Genomic DNA, 15,000 nt, shown 5'->3' with positions numbered 1-15,000 from the left:
CTATAATATGACTTTTTTCATGACTTTTTTTGACATGCTATACTATGACTTTTTTCGACATACTGTAATATGACTTTTTTCATGACTTTTTTCGACATACTATACTATGACATTTTTCATGACTTTTTTCGACATGCTATACTATGACTTTTTTCATGACTTTTTTCGACATGCTATAATATGACTTTTTTCATGACTTTTTTCGACATGCTATACTATGACCTTTTTCATGACTTTTTGCGACATGCTATAATATGACTTTTTTCAACATACTATACTATGACTTTTTTCGACATGCTATAATATGACTTTTTTCGACATACTATACTATGACTTTTTTCGACATACTATAATATGACTTTTTTCGACATACTATACTATGACTTTTTTCGACAAGCTATACTATGACTTTTTTCATGACTTTTTGCGACATGCTATACTATGACTTTTTTCAACATGCTATACTATGACTTTTTTCGACATGCTATACTTTGACTTTTTTCATGACTTTTTTCGACATGCTATACTATGACTTTTTTCATGACTTTTTTCGACATGCTATACTATGACTTTTTTCGACATGCTATACTTTGACTTTTTCATGACTTTTTCGACATGCTATACTATGACTAAAAATGTCATATAGCATCTTGAAAAATGTCATAGTATAACATGTTAAAAAAAAGTCATAGTATAGCATGTCGAAAAAAGTCATAGTATAGCATGTCAAAAAATGTCATAATATAACATGTCGAAAAAAGTCATAGTATAGCATATCGAAAAAAGTCATGACTTTTTGCAACATGCTATACTATGACTTTTTTCATGACTTTTTTCGACATGCTATACTATGACTTTTTTCATGACTTTTTTCGACATGCTATACTATGACTTTTTTCATGACTTTTTTCAACATGTTATACTATGACTTTTTTCATGACTTTTTTCGACAAGCTATATTATGACTTTTTTCATGACTTTTTTCGACATACTATAATATGACTTTTTTGACTTTTTTGTATAGCATGTCGAAAAAAGTCACAGTATAGCATGTCGAAAAAAGTCATAGTATAGCGTGTCGAAAAAAGTCATAGTTTAGCTTGTCAAAAAAAGTCATAGTATAGCGTGTCGAAAAAGTCATAGTTTAGCTTGTCAAAAAAAGTCATAGTATAGCGTGTCGAAAAAAGTCATAGTTAAGCTTGTCGAAAAAAGTCATAGTATAGCATGTTGAAAAAAGTCATGGTATAGCATGTCGAAAAAAGTCATAGTATATAGCATGTTGAAAAAAGTCATGGTATAGCATGTCAAAAAAAGTCATAGTATAGTATGTTGAAAAACGTCATAGTATAGCATGTCGAAAAAAGTCATAGTATAGCATGTCGAAAAAAGTCATAGTATAGCTTGTTGAAAAAAGTCATAGTATAGCTTGTCGAAAAAAGTCATAGTATAGCATGTTGAAAAAAGTCATAGTTTAGCTTGTCGAAAAAAGTCATAGTATAGCATGTTGAAAACAGTCATAGTATAGCATGTCGAAAAAAGTCATAGTATAGCATGTCGAAAAAAGCCATACTATAGTATGTCGAAAAAAGTCAGAGTATAGCATGTCAAAAAAAGTCATAGTATAGCATGTTGAAAAAAGTCATAGTATAGCTTGTCGAAAAAAATCATAGTATAGCATGTCAAAAAAAGTCATATTATAGCATGTCGAAAAAAGTCATAGTATAGCATGTCGAAAAATGTCATAGTATAGCATATCGAAAAAAGCCATATTATAGCATGTCGAAAAAAGTCATAGTATAGCATGTCGAAAAATGTCATAGTATAGCATGTCGAAAAAAGCCATATTATAGCATGTCGAAAAAAGTCATAGTATAGCATGTCAAAAAATGTCATAATATAACATGTCGAAAAAAGTCATAGTATAGCATATCGAAAAAAGTCATGACTTTTTGCAACATGCTATAATATGACTTTTTTCGACATGCTATACTATGACTTTTTTCAACATGCTATACTATGACTTTTTTCATGACTTTTTTCGACATGCTATACTATGACTTTTTTCATGACTTTTTTCGACATGCTATACTATGACTTTTTTCATGACTTTTTTCAACATGTTATACTATGACTTTTTTCATGACTTTTTTCGACAAGCTATATTATGACTTTTTTCATGACTTTTTTTGACATACTATAATATGACTTTTTTGACTTTTTTGTATAGCATGTCGAAAAATGTCACAGTATAGCATGTCGAAAAAAGTCATAGTATAGCGTGTCGAAAAAAGTCATAGTTTAGCTTGTCAAAAAAAGTCATAGTATAGCGTGTCGAAAAAAGTCATAGTTTAGCTTGTCAAAAAAAGTCATAGTATAGCGTGTCGAAAAAAGTCATAGTTAAGCTTGTCGAAAAAAGTCATAGTATAGCATGTTGAAAAAAGTCATGGTATAGCATGTCGAAAAAAGTCATAGTATAGCATGTCGAAAAAAGTCATAGTATAGCATGTCGAAAAATTTCATAGCATAGCATATCGAAAAAAGCCATAGTATAGCATGTCGAAAAATGTCATAGTATAGCATGTTGAAAAATGTCATTGTATAACATGTTGAAAAAAGTCATAGTATAGCATGTCGAAAAAAGTCATAGTATAGCATATCGAAAAAAGCCATAGTATAGCATGTCGAAAAATGTCATAGTATAACATGTCGAAAAAAGTCATAGTATAGCATGTCGAAAAAAGTCATAGTATAGCATGTCGAAAAAAGTCATAGTATAGCATGTCGAAAAAGTCATAGTATAGCAAGTCGAAAAATGTCATAGTATAGCATGTCGAAGAAAGTCATAGTATAGCAAGTCGAAAAAGTCATAGTATAGCAAGTCGAAAAATGTCATAGTATAGCATGTTGAAAAAGTCATAGTTTAGCTTGTCGAAAAAAGTCATAGTATAGCATGTCGAAAAATGTCATAGTATAACAAGTTGAAAAAAGTCATAGTATAGCATGTCGAAAAATGTCATAATATAACATGTCGAAAAAAGTCATAGTATAGCATGTTGAAAAAAGTCATAGTTTAGCTTGTCGAAAAAAGTCATAGTATAGCATGTCGAAAAAAGTCATAGTATAGCATGTTGAAAAAAGTCATAGTATAGCATGTTGAAAAAAGTCATAGTTTAGCTTGTCGAAAAAGTCATAGTATAGCATGTCAAAAAAAGTCATAGTTTAGCATGTCAAAAAAAGTCATAGTATAGCTTGTCGAAAACAGTCATAGTATAGCATGTCGAAAAAAGTCATATTATAGCATGTCAAAAAAAGTCACAGTATAGCATGTCGAAAAAAGTCATAGTATAGCTTGTCGAAAAAAATCATAGTATAGCATGTCGAAAAATGTCATAGTATAGCATATCGAAAAAAGCCATAGTATAGCATGTCGAAAAAAGCCATAGTATAGCATGTCGAAAAATGTCATTGTATAACATGTTGAAAAAAGTCATAGTATAGCATGTCGAAAAAAGTCATAGTATAGCATATCGAAAAAAGTCATAGTATAGCATGTCGAAAAAAGTCATAGTATAACATGTTGAAAAATGTCATAATATAACATGTCAAAAAAAGTCATAGTATAGCTTGTCGAAAAAAGTCATAGTATAGCATATCGAAAAAAGCCATAGTATAGCATGTCGAAAAAAGTCATAGTATAGCATGACGAAAAATGTCATTGTATAACATGTTGAAAAAAGTCATAGTATAGCATGTCGAAAAAAGTCATAGTATAGCATGTCGAAAAATGCCATAGTATAGCATGTCGAAAAAAGTCATAGTATAGCATGTCGAAAAAGTCATAGTATAGCAAGTCGAAAAATGTCATAGTATAGCATGTCGAAGAAAGTCATAGTATAGCAAGTCGAAAAAGTCATAGTATAGCAAGTCGAAAAATGTCATAGTATAGCATGTTGAAAAAAGTCATAGTTTAGCTTGTCGAAAAAAGTCATAGTATAGCATATCGAAAAAAGCCATAGTATAGCATGTCGAAAAAAGTCATAGTATAGCATGTCGAAAAAGTCATAGTATAGCAAGTCGAAAAATGTCATAGTATAGCATGTCGAAGAAAGTCATAGTATAGCAAGTCGAAAAAGTCATAGTATAGCAAGTCGAAAAATGTCATAGTATAGCATGTTGAAAAAAGTCATAGTTTAGCTTGTCGAAAAAAGTCATAGTATAGCATGTCGAAAAAAGTCATAGTATAGCATGTCGAAGAAAGTCATAGTATAGCATGTTGAAAAAAGTCATAGTATAGCTTGTCGAAAAAAGTCATAGTATAGCTTGTCGAAAAAAGTCATAGTATAGCATGTTGAAAACAGTCATAGTATAGCATGTCGAAAAAAGTCATAGTATAGCATGTTGAAAACAGTCATAGTATAGCATGTCGAAAAAAGTCATAGTATAGCATGTCGAAAAAAGTCATAGTATAGCATGTCGAAAAATGTCATAATATAACATGTCGAAAAAAGTCATAGTATAGCATGTTGAAAAAAGTCATAGTTTAGCTTGTCGAAAAAAGTCATAGTTTAGCTTGTCGAAAAAAGTCATAGTATAGCATGTTGAAAAAAGTCATAGTATAGCATGTCGAAAAAAGCCATACTATAGTATGTCAAAAAACGTCATAGTATAGCATGTCAAAAAAAGTCATAGTATAGCATGTCGAAAAAAGTCATAGTATAGCTTGTCGAAAAAAATAATAGTATAGCATGTCGAAAAAGTCATATTATAGCATGTCGAAAAAAGTCATAGTATAGTATGTTGAAAAACGTCATAGTATAGCTTGTCGAAAAAAGTCATAGTATGGCATGTTGAAAAAAGTCATAGTATAGCTTGTCGAAAAAAGTCATAGTATAGCATGTTGAAAACAGTCATAGTATAGCATGTCGAAAAAAGTCATAGTATAGCATGTCGAAAAAAGCTATACTACAGTATGTCGAAAAACGTCATAGTATAGCATGTCAAAAAAAGTCATAGTATAGCATGTTGAAAAAAGTCATAGTATAGCTTGTCGAAAAAAGTCATAGGAAAGCATGTCGAAAAAAGTCATAGTATAGCATGTCGAAAAAAGTCATAGTATAGTATGTCGAAAAATGTCATAGTATAGAATATCGAAAAAAGCCATATTATAGCATGTCGAAAAAAGTCATAGTATAGCATGTCGAAAAATGTCATAGTATAGCATATCGAAAAAAGCCATAGTATAGCATGTCGAAAAATGTCATAGTATAGCATGTCGAAAAAAGCCATAGTATAGCATGTCGAAAAATGTCATTGTATAACATGTTGAAAAAAGTCATAGTATAGTATGTCGAAAAAAGTCATAGTATAGCATGTCGAAAAATGTCATAGTATAGCATATCGAAAAAAGCCATAGTATAGCATGTCGAAAAATGTCATAGTATAACATGTCGAAAAAAGTCATAATATAGCATGTCGAAAAAAGTCATAGTATAACATGTTGAAAAATGTCATAATATAACATGTCAAAAAAAGTCATAGTATAGCATGTCGAAAAAAGTCATAGTATAGCATATCGAAAAAAGACATAGTATAGCATGTCGAAAAAAGTCATAGTATAGCATGTTGAAAAAAGTTATATTATATTATGTTGAAAAAATTTATAGTATAGTATGTCGAAAAAAGTCATAGTATAACATGTCGAAAAAAGTCATAGTATAGCATGTCGAAAAATGTCATAGTATAACAAGTTGAAAAAAGTCATAGTATAGCATGTCGAAAAATGTCATAATATAACATGTCGAAAAAAGTCATAGTATAGCATGTTGAAAAAAGTCATAGTTTAGCTTGTCGAAAAAAGTCATAGTAAAGCGTGTCGAAAAAAGTCATAGTATAACATGTCGAAAAAAGTCATAGTATAGCATGTCGAAAAATGTCATAATATAACATGTCGAAAAAAGTCATAGTATAACATGTCGAAAAAAGTCATAGTATAGCATGTCGAAAAATGTCATAATATAACATGTCGAAAAAAGTCATAGTATAGCTTGTTGAAAAAAGTCATAGTTTAGCTTGTCGAAAAAAGTCATAGTATAGCATGTCGAAAAAGTCATAGTTTAGCTTGTCGAAAAAAGTCATAGTTTAGCTTGTCGAAAAAAGTCATAGTATAGCATGTTGAAAAAAGTCATAGTATAGCATGTCGAAAAAAGCCATACTATAGTATGTCGAAAAACGTCATCGTATAGCATGTTGAAAAAAGTCATAGTTTAGCTTGTCGAAAAAAGTCATAGTATAGCTTGTTGAAAAAAGTCATTGTATAACATGTTGAAAAAAGTCATAGTATAGCATGTCGAAAAAAGTCATAGTATAGCATATCGAAAAAAGCCATAGTATAGCATGTCGAAAAAAGTAATAACATAGCATGTCGAAAAAAGTCATAGTATAACATGTTGAAAAATGTCATAATATAACATGTCAAAAAAAGTCATAGTATAGCATGTCGAAAAAAGTCATAGTATAGCATATCGAAAAAAGCCATAGTATAGCATGTCGAAAAAAGTCATAGTATAGCATGTCGAAAAAAGCCATACTATAGTATGTCGAAAAATGTCACAATATAACATGTCGAAAAAAGTCATAGTATAGCATGTCGAAAAATGTCATAATATAACATGTCGAAAAAAGTCATAGTATAACATGTTGAAAAAAGTCATAGTTTAGCTTGTCGAAAAAAGTCATAGTTTGGCTTGTCGAAAAAAGTCATAGTATTGCTTGTTGAAAAAAGTCATAGTATAGCTTGTCGAAAAAAGTCATAGTTTAGCTTGTCGAAAAAAGTCATAGTTTAGCTTGTCGAAAAAAGTCATAGTATAGCATGTTGAAAACAGTCATAGTATAGCATGTCGAAAACAGTCATAGTATAGCATGTCGAAAAAAGCCATACTATAGTATGTCGAAAAACGTCATAGTATAGCATGTCAAAAAAAGTCATAGTATAGCATGTCAGAAAAAGTCATAGTATAGCATGTCGAAAAAAGTCATAGTATAGCTTGTCGAAAAAAATCATAGTATAGCATGTCGAAAAAAGTCATAGTTTAGTTTGTCGAAAAAAGTCATAGTATAGCATGTCGAAAAATGTCATAGTATAGCTTGTTGAAAAAAGTCATAGTATAGCTTGTCGAAAAAAGTCATAGTATAGCATGTTGAAAACAGTCATAGTATAGCATGTCGAAAAAAGTCATAGTATAGCATGTCGAAAAAAGCCATACTATAGTATGTCGAAAAATGTCACAATATAACATGTCGAAAAAAGTCATAGTATAGCATGTTGAAAAAGTCATAGTTTAGCTTGTCGAAAAAGTCATAGTATAGCATGTCGAAAAAAAGCATAGTATAGCTTGTCGAAAAAAGTCATAGTATTGCATGTCAAAAAAAGTCATAGTTTAGCTTGTCGAAAAAAGTCATAGTTTGGCTTGTCGAAAAAAGTCATAGTATAGCTTGTTGAAAAAAGTCATAGTATAGCTTGTCGAAATAAGTCATAGTTTAGCTTGTCGAAAAAAGTCATAGTTTAGCTTGTCGAAAAAAGTCATAGTATAGCATGTTGAAAACAGTCATAGTATAGGATGTCGAAAAAAGTCATAGTATAGCATGTCGAAAAAAGCCATACTATAGTATGTCGAAAAACGTCATAGTATAGCATGTCGAAAAACGTCATAGTATAGCATGTCGAAAAACGTCATAGTATAGCATGTCGAAAAAAGTCATAGTATAGCATGTCGAAAAAAGTCATAGTATAGCTTGTCGAAAAAAATCATAGTATAGCATGTCGAAAAAAGTCATATTATAGCATTTCGAAAAAAGTCATAGTATAGCATGTCGAAAAATGTCATAGTATAGCATATCAAAAAAAGCCATAGTATAGTATGTCGAAAAATGTCATAGTATAGCATATCGAAAAAAGCCATAGTATAGCATGTCGAAAAATGTCATAGTATAACATGTCGAAAAAAGTCATAGTATAGCATGTTGAAAACAGTCATAGTATAGCATGTCAAAAAAAGTCATAGTATAGCATGTTGAAAAAAGTCATAGTATAGCTTGTCGAAAAAAATCATAGTATAGCATGTCGAAAAAAGTCATAGTATAGCATATTGAAAAAAGCCATAGTATAGCATGTCGAAAAATGTCATAGTATAGCATGTCGAAAAAAGCCATAGTATAACATGTCGAAAAATGTCATTGTATAACATGTTGAAAAAAGTCATAGTATAGCATGTCGAAAAAAGTCATAGTATAGCATATCGAAAAAAGCCATAGTATAGCATGTCGAAAAATGTCATAGTATAACATGTCGAAAAAAGTAATAATATAGCATGTCGAAAAAAGTCATAGTATATCATGTTGAAAAATGTCATAATATAACATGTCAAAAAAAGTCATAGTATAGCATGTCGAAAAAAGCCATAGTATAGCATGTCGAAAAAAGTCATAGTATAGCATGTTGAAAAAAGTTATATTATATTATGTTGAAAAAATTCATAGTATAGTATGTCGAAAAAAGTCATAGTATAACATGTCGAAAAAAGTCATAGTATAGCATGTCGAAAAATGTCATAGTATAACAAGTTGAAAAAAGTCATAGTATAGCATGTCGAAAAATGTCATAATATAACATGTCGAAAAAAGTCATAGTATAGCATGTTGAAAAAAGTCATAGTTTAGCTTGTCGAAAAAAGTCATAGTATAGCATGTCGAAAAAAGTCATAGTATAGCATGTCGAAAAATGTCATAGTATAGCATATCAAAAAAAGCCATATTATAGCATGTCGAAAAATGTCATAGTTTAGCTTGTCGAAAAAAGTCATAGTATAGCATGTTGAAAACAGTCATAGTATAGCATGTCGAAAAAAGTCATAGTATAGCATGTCGAAAAAAGCCATACTATAGTATGTCGAAAAACGTCATAGTATAGCATGTCAAAAAAAGTCATAGTATAGCATGTCAGAAAAAGTCATAGTATAGCATGTCGAAAAAAGTCATAGTATAGCTTGTCGAAAAAAATCATAGTATAGCATGTCGAAAAAAGTCATAGTATAGCATGTCGAAAAAAGTCATAGTATAGCATGTTGAAAAATGTCATAGTATAGAATATCGAAAAAAGCCATATTATAGCATGTCGAAAAAAGTCATAGTATAGCATGTCGAAAAAAGTCATATTATAGCATGTCGAAAAAAGTCATAGTATAGCATGTCAAAAAAAGTCATAGTATAGCATGTCGAAAAAAGTCATAGTATAGCATGTCGAAAAAAGTCATAGTATAGCATGTCAAAAAAAGTCATAGTTTAGTTTGTCAAAAAAAGTCATAGTTTAGCTTGTCGAAAAAAGTCATAGTATAGCTTGTTGAAAAAAGTCATAGTATAGCTTGTCGAAAAAAGTCATAGTATAGCATGTCAAAAAAAGTCATAGTATAGCATGTCGAAAAAAGTCATAGTATAGCATGTCGAAAAAAGTCATAGTTTAGCATGTCAAAAAAAGTCATAGTATAGCATGTCGAAAAAAGTCATAGTATAGCATGTCGAAAAAAGTCATAGTATAGCATGTTGTAAAAAAGTCATAATATAGCATGTCAAAAAAAGTCATAGTATAGCATATCGAAAAAATTCATAGTATAGTATGTCGAAAAAAGTCATAGTATAGTATGTTGAAAAAAGTCATAGTATAGCATGTTGAAAAAAGTCATAGTATAGCTTGTCGAAAAATGTCATAGTATATGTTGAAAAAAACTTTTTTCGACATGCAATACTATGACTTTCTTGTCACTTTTGATGACATGTTACACTTTTTATATCAAACCATTCAAAGACATGGTTTGGATTTGAACTTTGGATTCTGAACCAGTATCTGGTTATGAGGCATACGCTCTACTAGGTGAGCTAGGTGGGATGAAGTCTCTATTCTTACTATCCTACTATGACTATATTTGACACAGAATGTTATGATATGGCTATATTATAATTCCTCTTTTCATTTTATGACTTTTTTCGACATGCTATTCTATGACTTTTTTCATGAGTTTTTTCGACATACTATACTATGACTTTTTTATGACATGCTATACTATGACTTTTTTCGACATGCAATACTATGACTTTTTTCGACATGCAATACTTTGACTTTTTTATGACATACTATACTATGACTTTTTTCGACATGCAATACTATGACTTTTTTCGACATACAATACTATGACTTTTTTCGACATGCAATACTATGACTTTTTTCGACATGCAATACTATGACTTTTTTAAACATGCAATACTATGACTTTTTTGACACTTTTGTTGACATAATACACCTTTTATGTTAAACCATTAAAAGACATGGTTTGGTTTTGAACTTTGGATTCTGAGCCAGTATCTGGTTGAGAGGCATATGCTCTACTAGGTGAGCTAGGTGGGATGAAGTCTCTATTCTTACTATCCTACTATGACTATATTTGACACAGAATGTTATGATGTGGCTATATTATAATTTCTCTTTTCCACAATCTAAACTTGTACTTTTTCATGATTTTTGTCGACATTCTATGCTATGACTAAAAATGTCATATAGCATGTTGAAAAAAGTCATAATATAGCATGTTGAAAAATGTCATAGTATAGCATGTCGAAAAAAGTCATAGTATAGCTTGTCGAAAAAAGTCATAGTATAGTATGTTGAAAAAAGTCATAGTTTAGCTTGTCGAAAAAAGTCATAGTATAGCATGTTGAAAAAAGTCATAGTATAGCATATCGAAAAAGTCATAGTATAGTATGTCGAAAAACGTCATAGTATAGCATGTCGAAAAAAGTCATAGTATAGCATGTTGAAAAACGTCATAGTATAGTATGTTGAAAAAAGTCATAGTTTAGCTTGTCGAAAAAACTCATAGTATAGCTTGTCGAAAAAAGTCATAGTATAGCATGTCGAAAAAAGTCATAGTATAGCATGTCGAAAAAAGTCATAGTATAGCATGTTGAAAAAATTCATAGTATAGTATGTCGAAAAAAGTCATAGTATAGCATGTTGAAAAAAGTCATAGTTTAGCTTGTCGAAAAAAGTCATAGTATAGCATGTCAAAAAAAGTCATAGTATAGCATGTCGAAAAAAGTCATAGTATAGCATGTCGAAAAAAGTCATAGTTTAGCATGTCAAAAAAAGTCATAGTATAGCATGTCGAAAAAAGTCATAGTATAGCATGTTGTAAAAAAGTCATAATATAGCATGTCAAAAAAAGTCATAGTATAGCATATCGAAAAAATTCATAGTATAGTATGTCGAAAAAAGTCATAGTATAGTATGTTGAAAAAAGTCATAGTATAGCATGTTGAAAAAAGTCATAGTATAGCTTGTCGAAAAATGTCATAGTATATGTTGAAAAAAACTTTTTTCGACATGCAATACTATGACTTTCTTGTCACTTTTGATGACATGTTACACTTTTTATATCAAACCATTCAAAGACATGGTTTGGATTTGAACTTTGGATTCTGAACCAGTATCTGGTTATGAGGCATACGCTCTACTAGGTGAGCTAGGTGGGATGAAGTCTCTATTCTTACTATCCTACTATGACTATATTTGACACAGAATGTTATGATATGGCTATATTATAATTCCTCTTTTCATTTTATGACTTTTTTCGACATGCTATTCTATGACTTTTTTCATGAGTTTTTTCGACATACTATACTATGACTTTTTTATGACATGCTATACTATGACTTTTTTCGACATGCAATACTATGACTTTTTTCGACATGCAATACTTTGACTTTTTTATGACATACTATACTATGACTTTTTTCGACATGCAATACTATGACTTTTTTCGACATACAATACTATGACTTTTTTCGACATGCAATACTATGACTTTTTTCGACATGCAATACTATGACTTTTTTAAACATGCAATACTATGACTTTTTTGACACTTTTGTTGACATAATACACCTTTTATGTTAAACCATTAAAAGACATGGTTTGGTTTTGAACTTTGGATTCTGAGCCAGTATCTGGTTATGAGGCATACGCTCTCCTAGGTGAGCTAGGTGGGATGAAGTCTCTATTCTTACTATCCTACTATGACTATATTTGACACAGAATGTTATGATATGGCTATATTTTAATTCCTCTTTTCATTTTATGACTTTTTTCGACATGCTATACTGTGACTTATTTCATGAGTTTTTTCGACATGCTATACTATGACTTTTTTCATGAGTTTTTTCGAAAATACTATACTTTGACTTTTTTTGAGATGCTTTGCTATCTAGCCAGTATCTGGTTATGAGGCATATGTTCTACTAGGTGAGCTAGGTGGGATGAATAACTGCAGTCTTACTATCCTAGTATGACTATATTTGACACAGAATGTTTTGATAGTGCTATACTATAATTCCTGTTTTCGACATGCTATACTATGACTTTTTTTATGACGTTTTACAACATTTTACACTGCTAACTACTTCCTTCCATTTTTCGACATATTCCTTTTTTTAACCTTATTTTAACTTTTTGATCACATTTTTAATATAAGATACGATGACATTTTTAAACATAGTATTACTTTTTTGCAAATTTTTTATAACAAATTATACATATATGACTTTTTTGTGTCTTTTTGCGACATACTATATTATAATTCTTCGACACAATTTTCGACATACTTTACAATTATTTTTATGCTATGACTCACTCATGGCATAGTATACTGTGACTGTATGACTCTTAGTGACATGATATTTCATGTATTTAATATACATCTTTATTTGAACAATATATTTACAAGTATCTCCATATGTTTCATCATTATTTATGCAAATTGATTTTCTCTTTAAAGAATAAATAATTCAGTATTTAAAGTAGTGATTTGTGCAAATGTTTCAGGCTCAACAGCTTTTATTACACTCAAAATGTGTATATGAGGAAAATCAAAGTAAATCAACATGTCTGCTTTGTTATAACACCAAAAGAAAAGAAAATCTAAATGTCATAACTAATTCAAAGATCACATACCAACCACAGAACCAACAGAACAAAAGGAATGTTTAAACACTCACACAGGGTTGAATTCTTAACTTACATACGTTTTTTTTTTGGGGGGGGGGGGGGGGGGGTCTTGTGTAACTGAGTCTTGGTACATTGTTATTCATTTCACTGAAAATCACACTTTTAGAGACTTAGCTGTTCCAATTAACAACAAACAAAGAAAGGATGAACATAATATCACAAATAATCATTGTTTTTTAAATGTATGGTGACGTGTGACTGGAGAAGTCCCTCGACTACACTGATCTTAAGAAAACAATCATGGGGCATCATGTTGTACTTTAAAGTATTTTCAGTTTATTGTAAAGATAAGTTTTAATTTAGTAACAAGCTAGCTCGGACACTTTCACAGTACATCCTTCAGCTGAAGTGATATACCTCACCTTTACATATTACAGAGGTGCTTTGCCTTCTAGTGAATACTTTGTAGGCGGTTGTAACTGAATCCCAGACTTATTAACACAGCTCAGTCTGCAAATTCCCAGAAAGTGTTAAAATAGATTTTCTCGCGTTCTTCTCTTCCTCTTCTTCTTCATCATTTAAAACACTGAAGATCCTCTCCGACTGTTCACATGACGGAGCACTTCTCCTCTGCTTTGGTTTTCAGCTCGGTGACGGTGGCCGAGGCCTTCTCCTTCAGCTGGTCCATGTCCATGTTCTGCAAGTTTTGAAACTGGCCCATGATGGAGTCCTTGCCCTCCTCCTCCGTGGCGTCCTCGTCCACCATCTTGAGCAGCTCCTCGGGCACGTCCACGTCGTCCCCGGCGATCTCGATCATGTTCTCATCCTGCTCGCTCTGCGGACGACAACATCGGGGAGACAACGCGGTGAGGACCCAGAGACAAGGACATTTCACACGTTCTACATTCAGGGTGACTTTTGATACCAATAACGTGCCACAGTGGTCCTCATGTGGTGTGCTATCTCTCTACCCTCCAGATATAGCTGCTCATAACACAATATTGAAATGAAACGAGTCACAAGTTGTAAAATGTGGTGGGTAATTATTTGAGACTTTTTTAGATTTACTACATTTATACATAAACCTTCTTTCTTTTCTCTGTAACAGTAATAGATTAGTTAACATATTTATATAATAACAGGTTAATATTTGCACACTTTCTAAGTAAATATTGATGTTTTCTCTGATTATATCAAAGCCTGTATATTTATGGCATTGGATTATTATTTGGAGAAGTAAACAACCTAAAGACTTAAAGGCTTTTTACAGGATTACTATATACTATATCTTTTGATCTTTTACACTCTGATCTGACAAACACACACATATCGACACAATGCTTTGATCTGTATTTGAATACAAATGCAGACCATGAATATCAGCGAGCCATCAGGCCACACAGACTCTAGGATCTAGAGAGATCTAGAGAGATCTGGGTCTTAATCCACATCCCAGAACCTGCTCTGGAGGACATTCTGCTGTCTGTGTTTTCTACATTTTGTGATGAAGATTCAAGTCACCTTTGACTTTACTTAAAAGTGTCTTTTGCGTCATATAAATGCTATATTTAAAGCCTTTCCAACAAACTCATTGTAATCACTTACTGTCTGAAGGAGTCGTGCGACAGGCCGTGCTCTGGGACTACTTTAAACTTCAATCTGTGGGATTATCTCAGTGCTGCTTTAGCCTTTCCTCTGGAATCCCACCGATAGTCTAAAGATATCTTCTAGCGTTGCACGAGACTCTAAATCTATTAGACTAACAGCAACAACTTCCTGTTTCTCCTCATAGCGTCCAACTCTTCCATTATTATTCATTCTGACTTACTCTTGATGGCTTGTAGGCGTCTTCTCAACCTCCTACCCGTTAAAGGAAAAGAATCAACCGAGCAGGATCACTTTAGGTGCCTTATTGTTGTTGAAAAGCCATTTAGAATGCATATTCCAGTTCT

General features: G+C 31.3%; 1 protein-coding gene across 1 annotated transcript in view; it reads right to left on the bottom strand.

Moving 5' to 3' along the window:
* Positions 1-13,155: 13,155 nt before the first annotated feature.
* Positions 13,156-15,000, bottom strand: part of cplx4a (complexin 4a) — a 4,471-nt gene continuing 2,626 nt past the window's right edge. Inside the window, exon 3 of the mRNA XM_068705613.1 lies at positions 13,156-13,883. Coding sequence (XP_068561714.1) covers positions 13,656-13,883 — 228 coding nt within the window. The 3' untranslated portion in view covers positions 13,156-13,655. The remainder of the gene's footprint in view (positions 13,884-15,000) is intronic.

The sequence above is a fragment of the Cebidichthys violaceus genome, unplaced genomic scaffold, assembly GCF_023349555.1.
Source record: "Cebidichthys violaceus isolate CVI_PGR_0920_01 unplaced genomic scaffold, fCebVio1.0.p SCAF_12, whole genome shotgun sequence".
Lineage (NCBI taxonomy): Eukaryota > Metazoa > Chordata > Actinopteri > Perciformes > Stichaeidae > Cebidichthys > Cebidichthys violaceus.
Note: the sequence above shows the minus strand (reverse complement) of the source record. Positions and strands in the feature narration are given on the sequence as shown.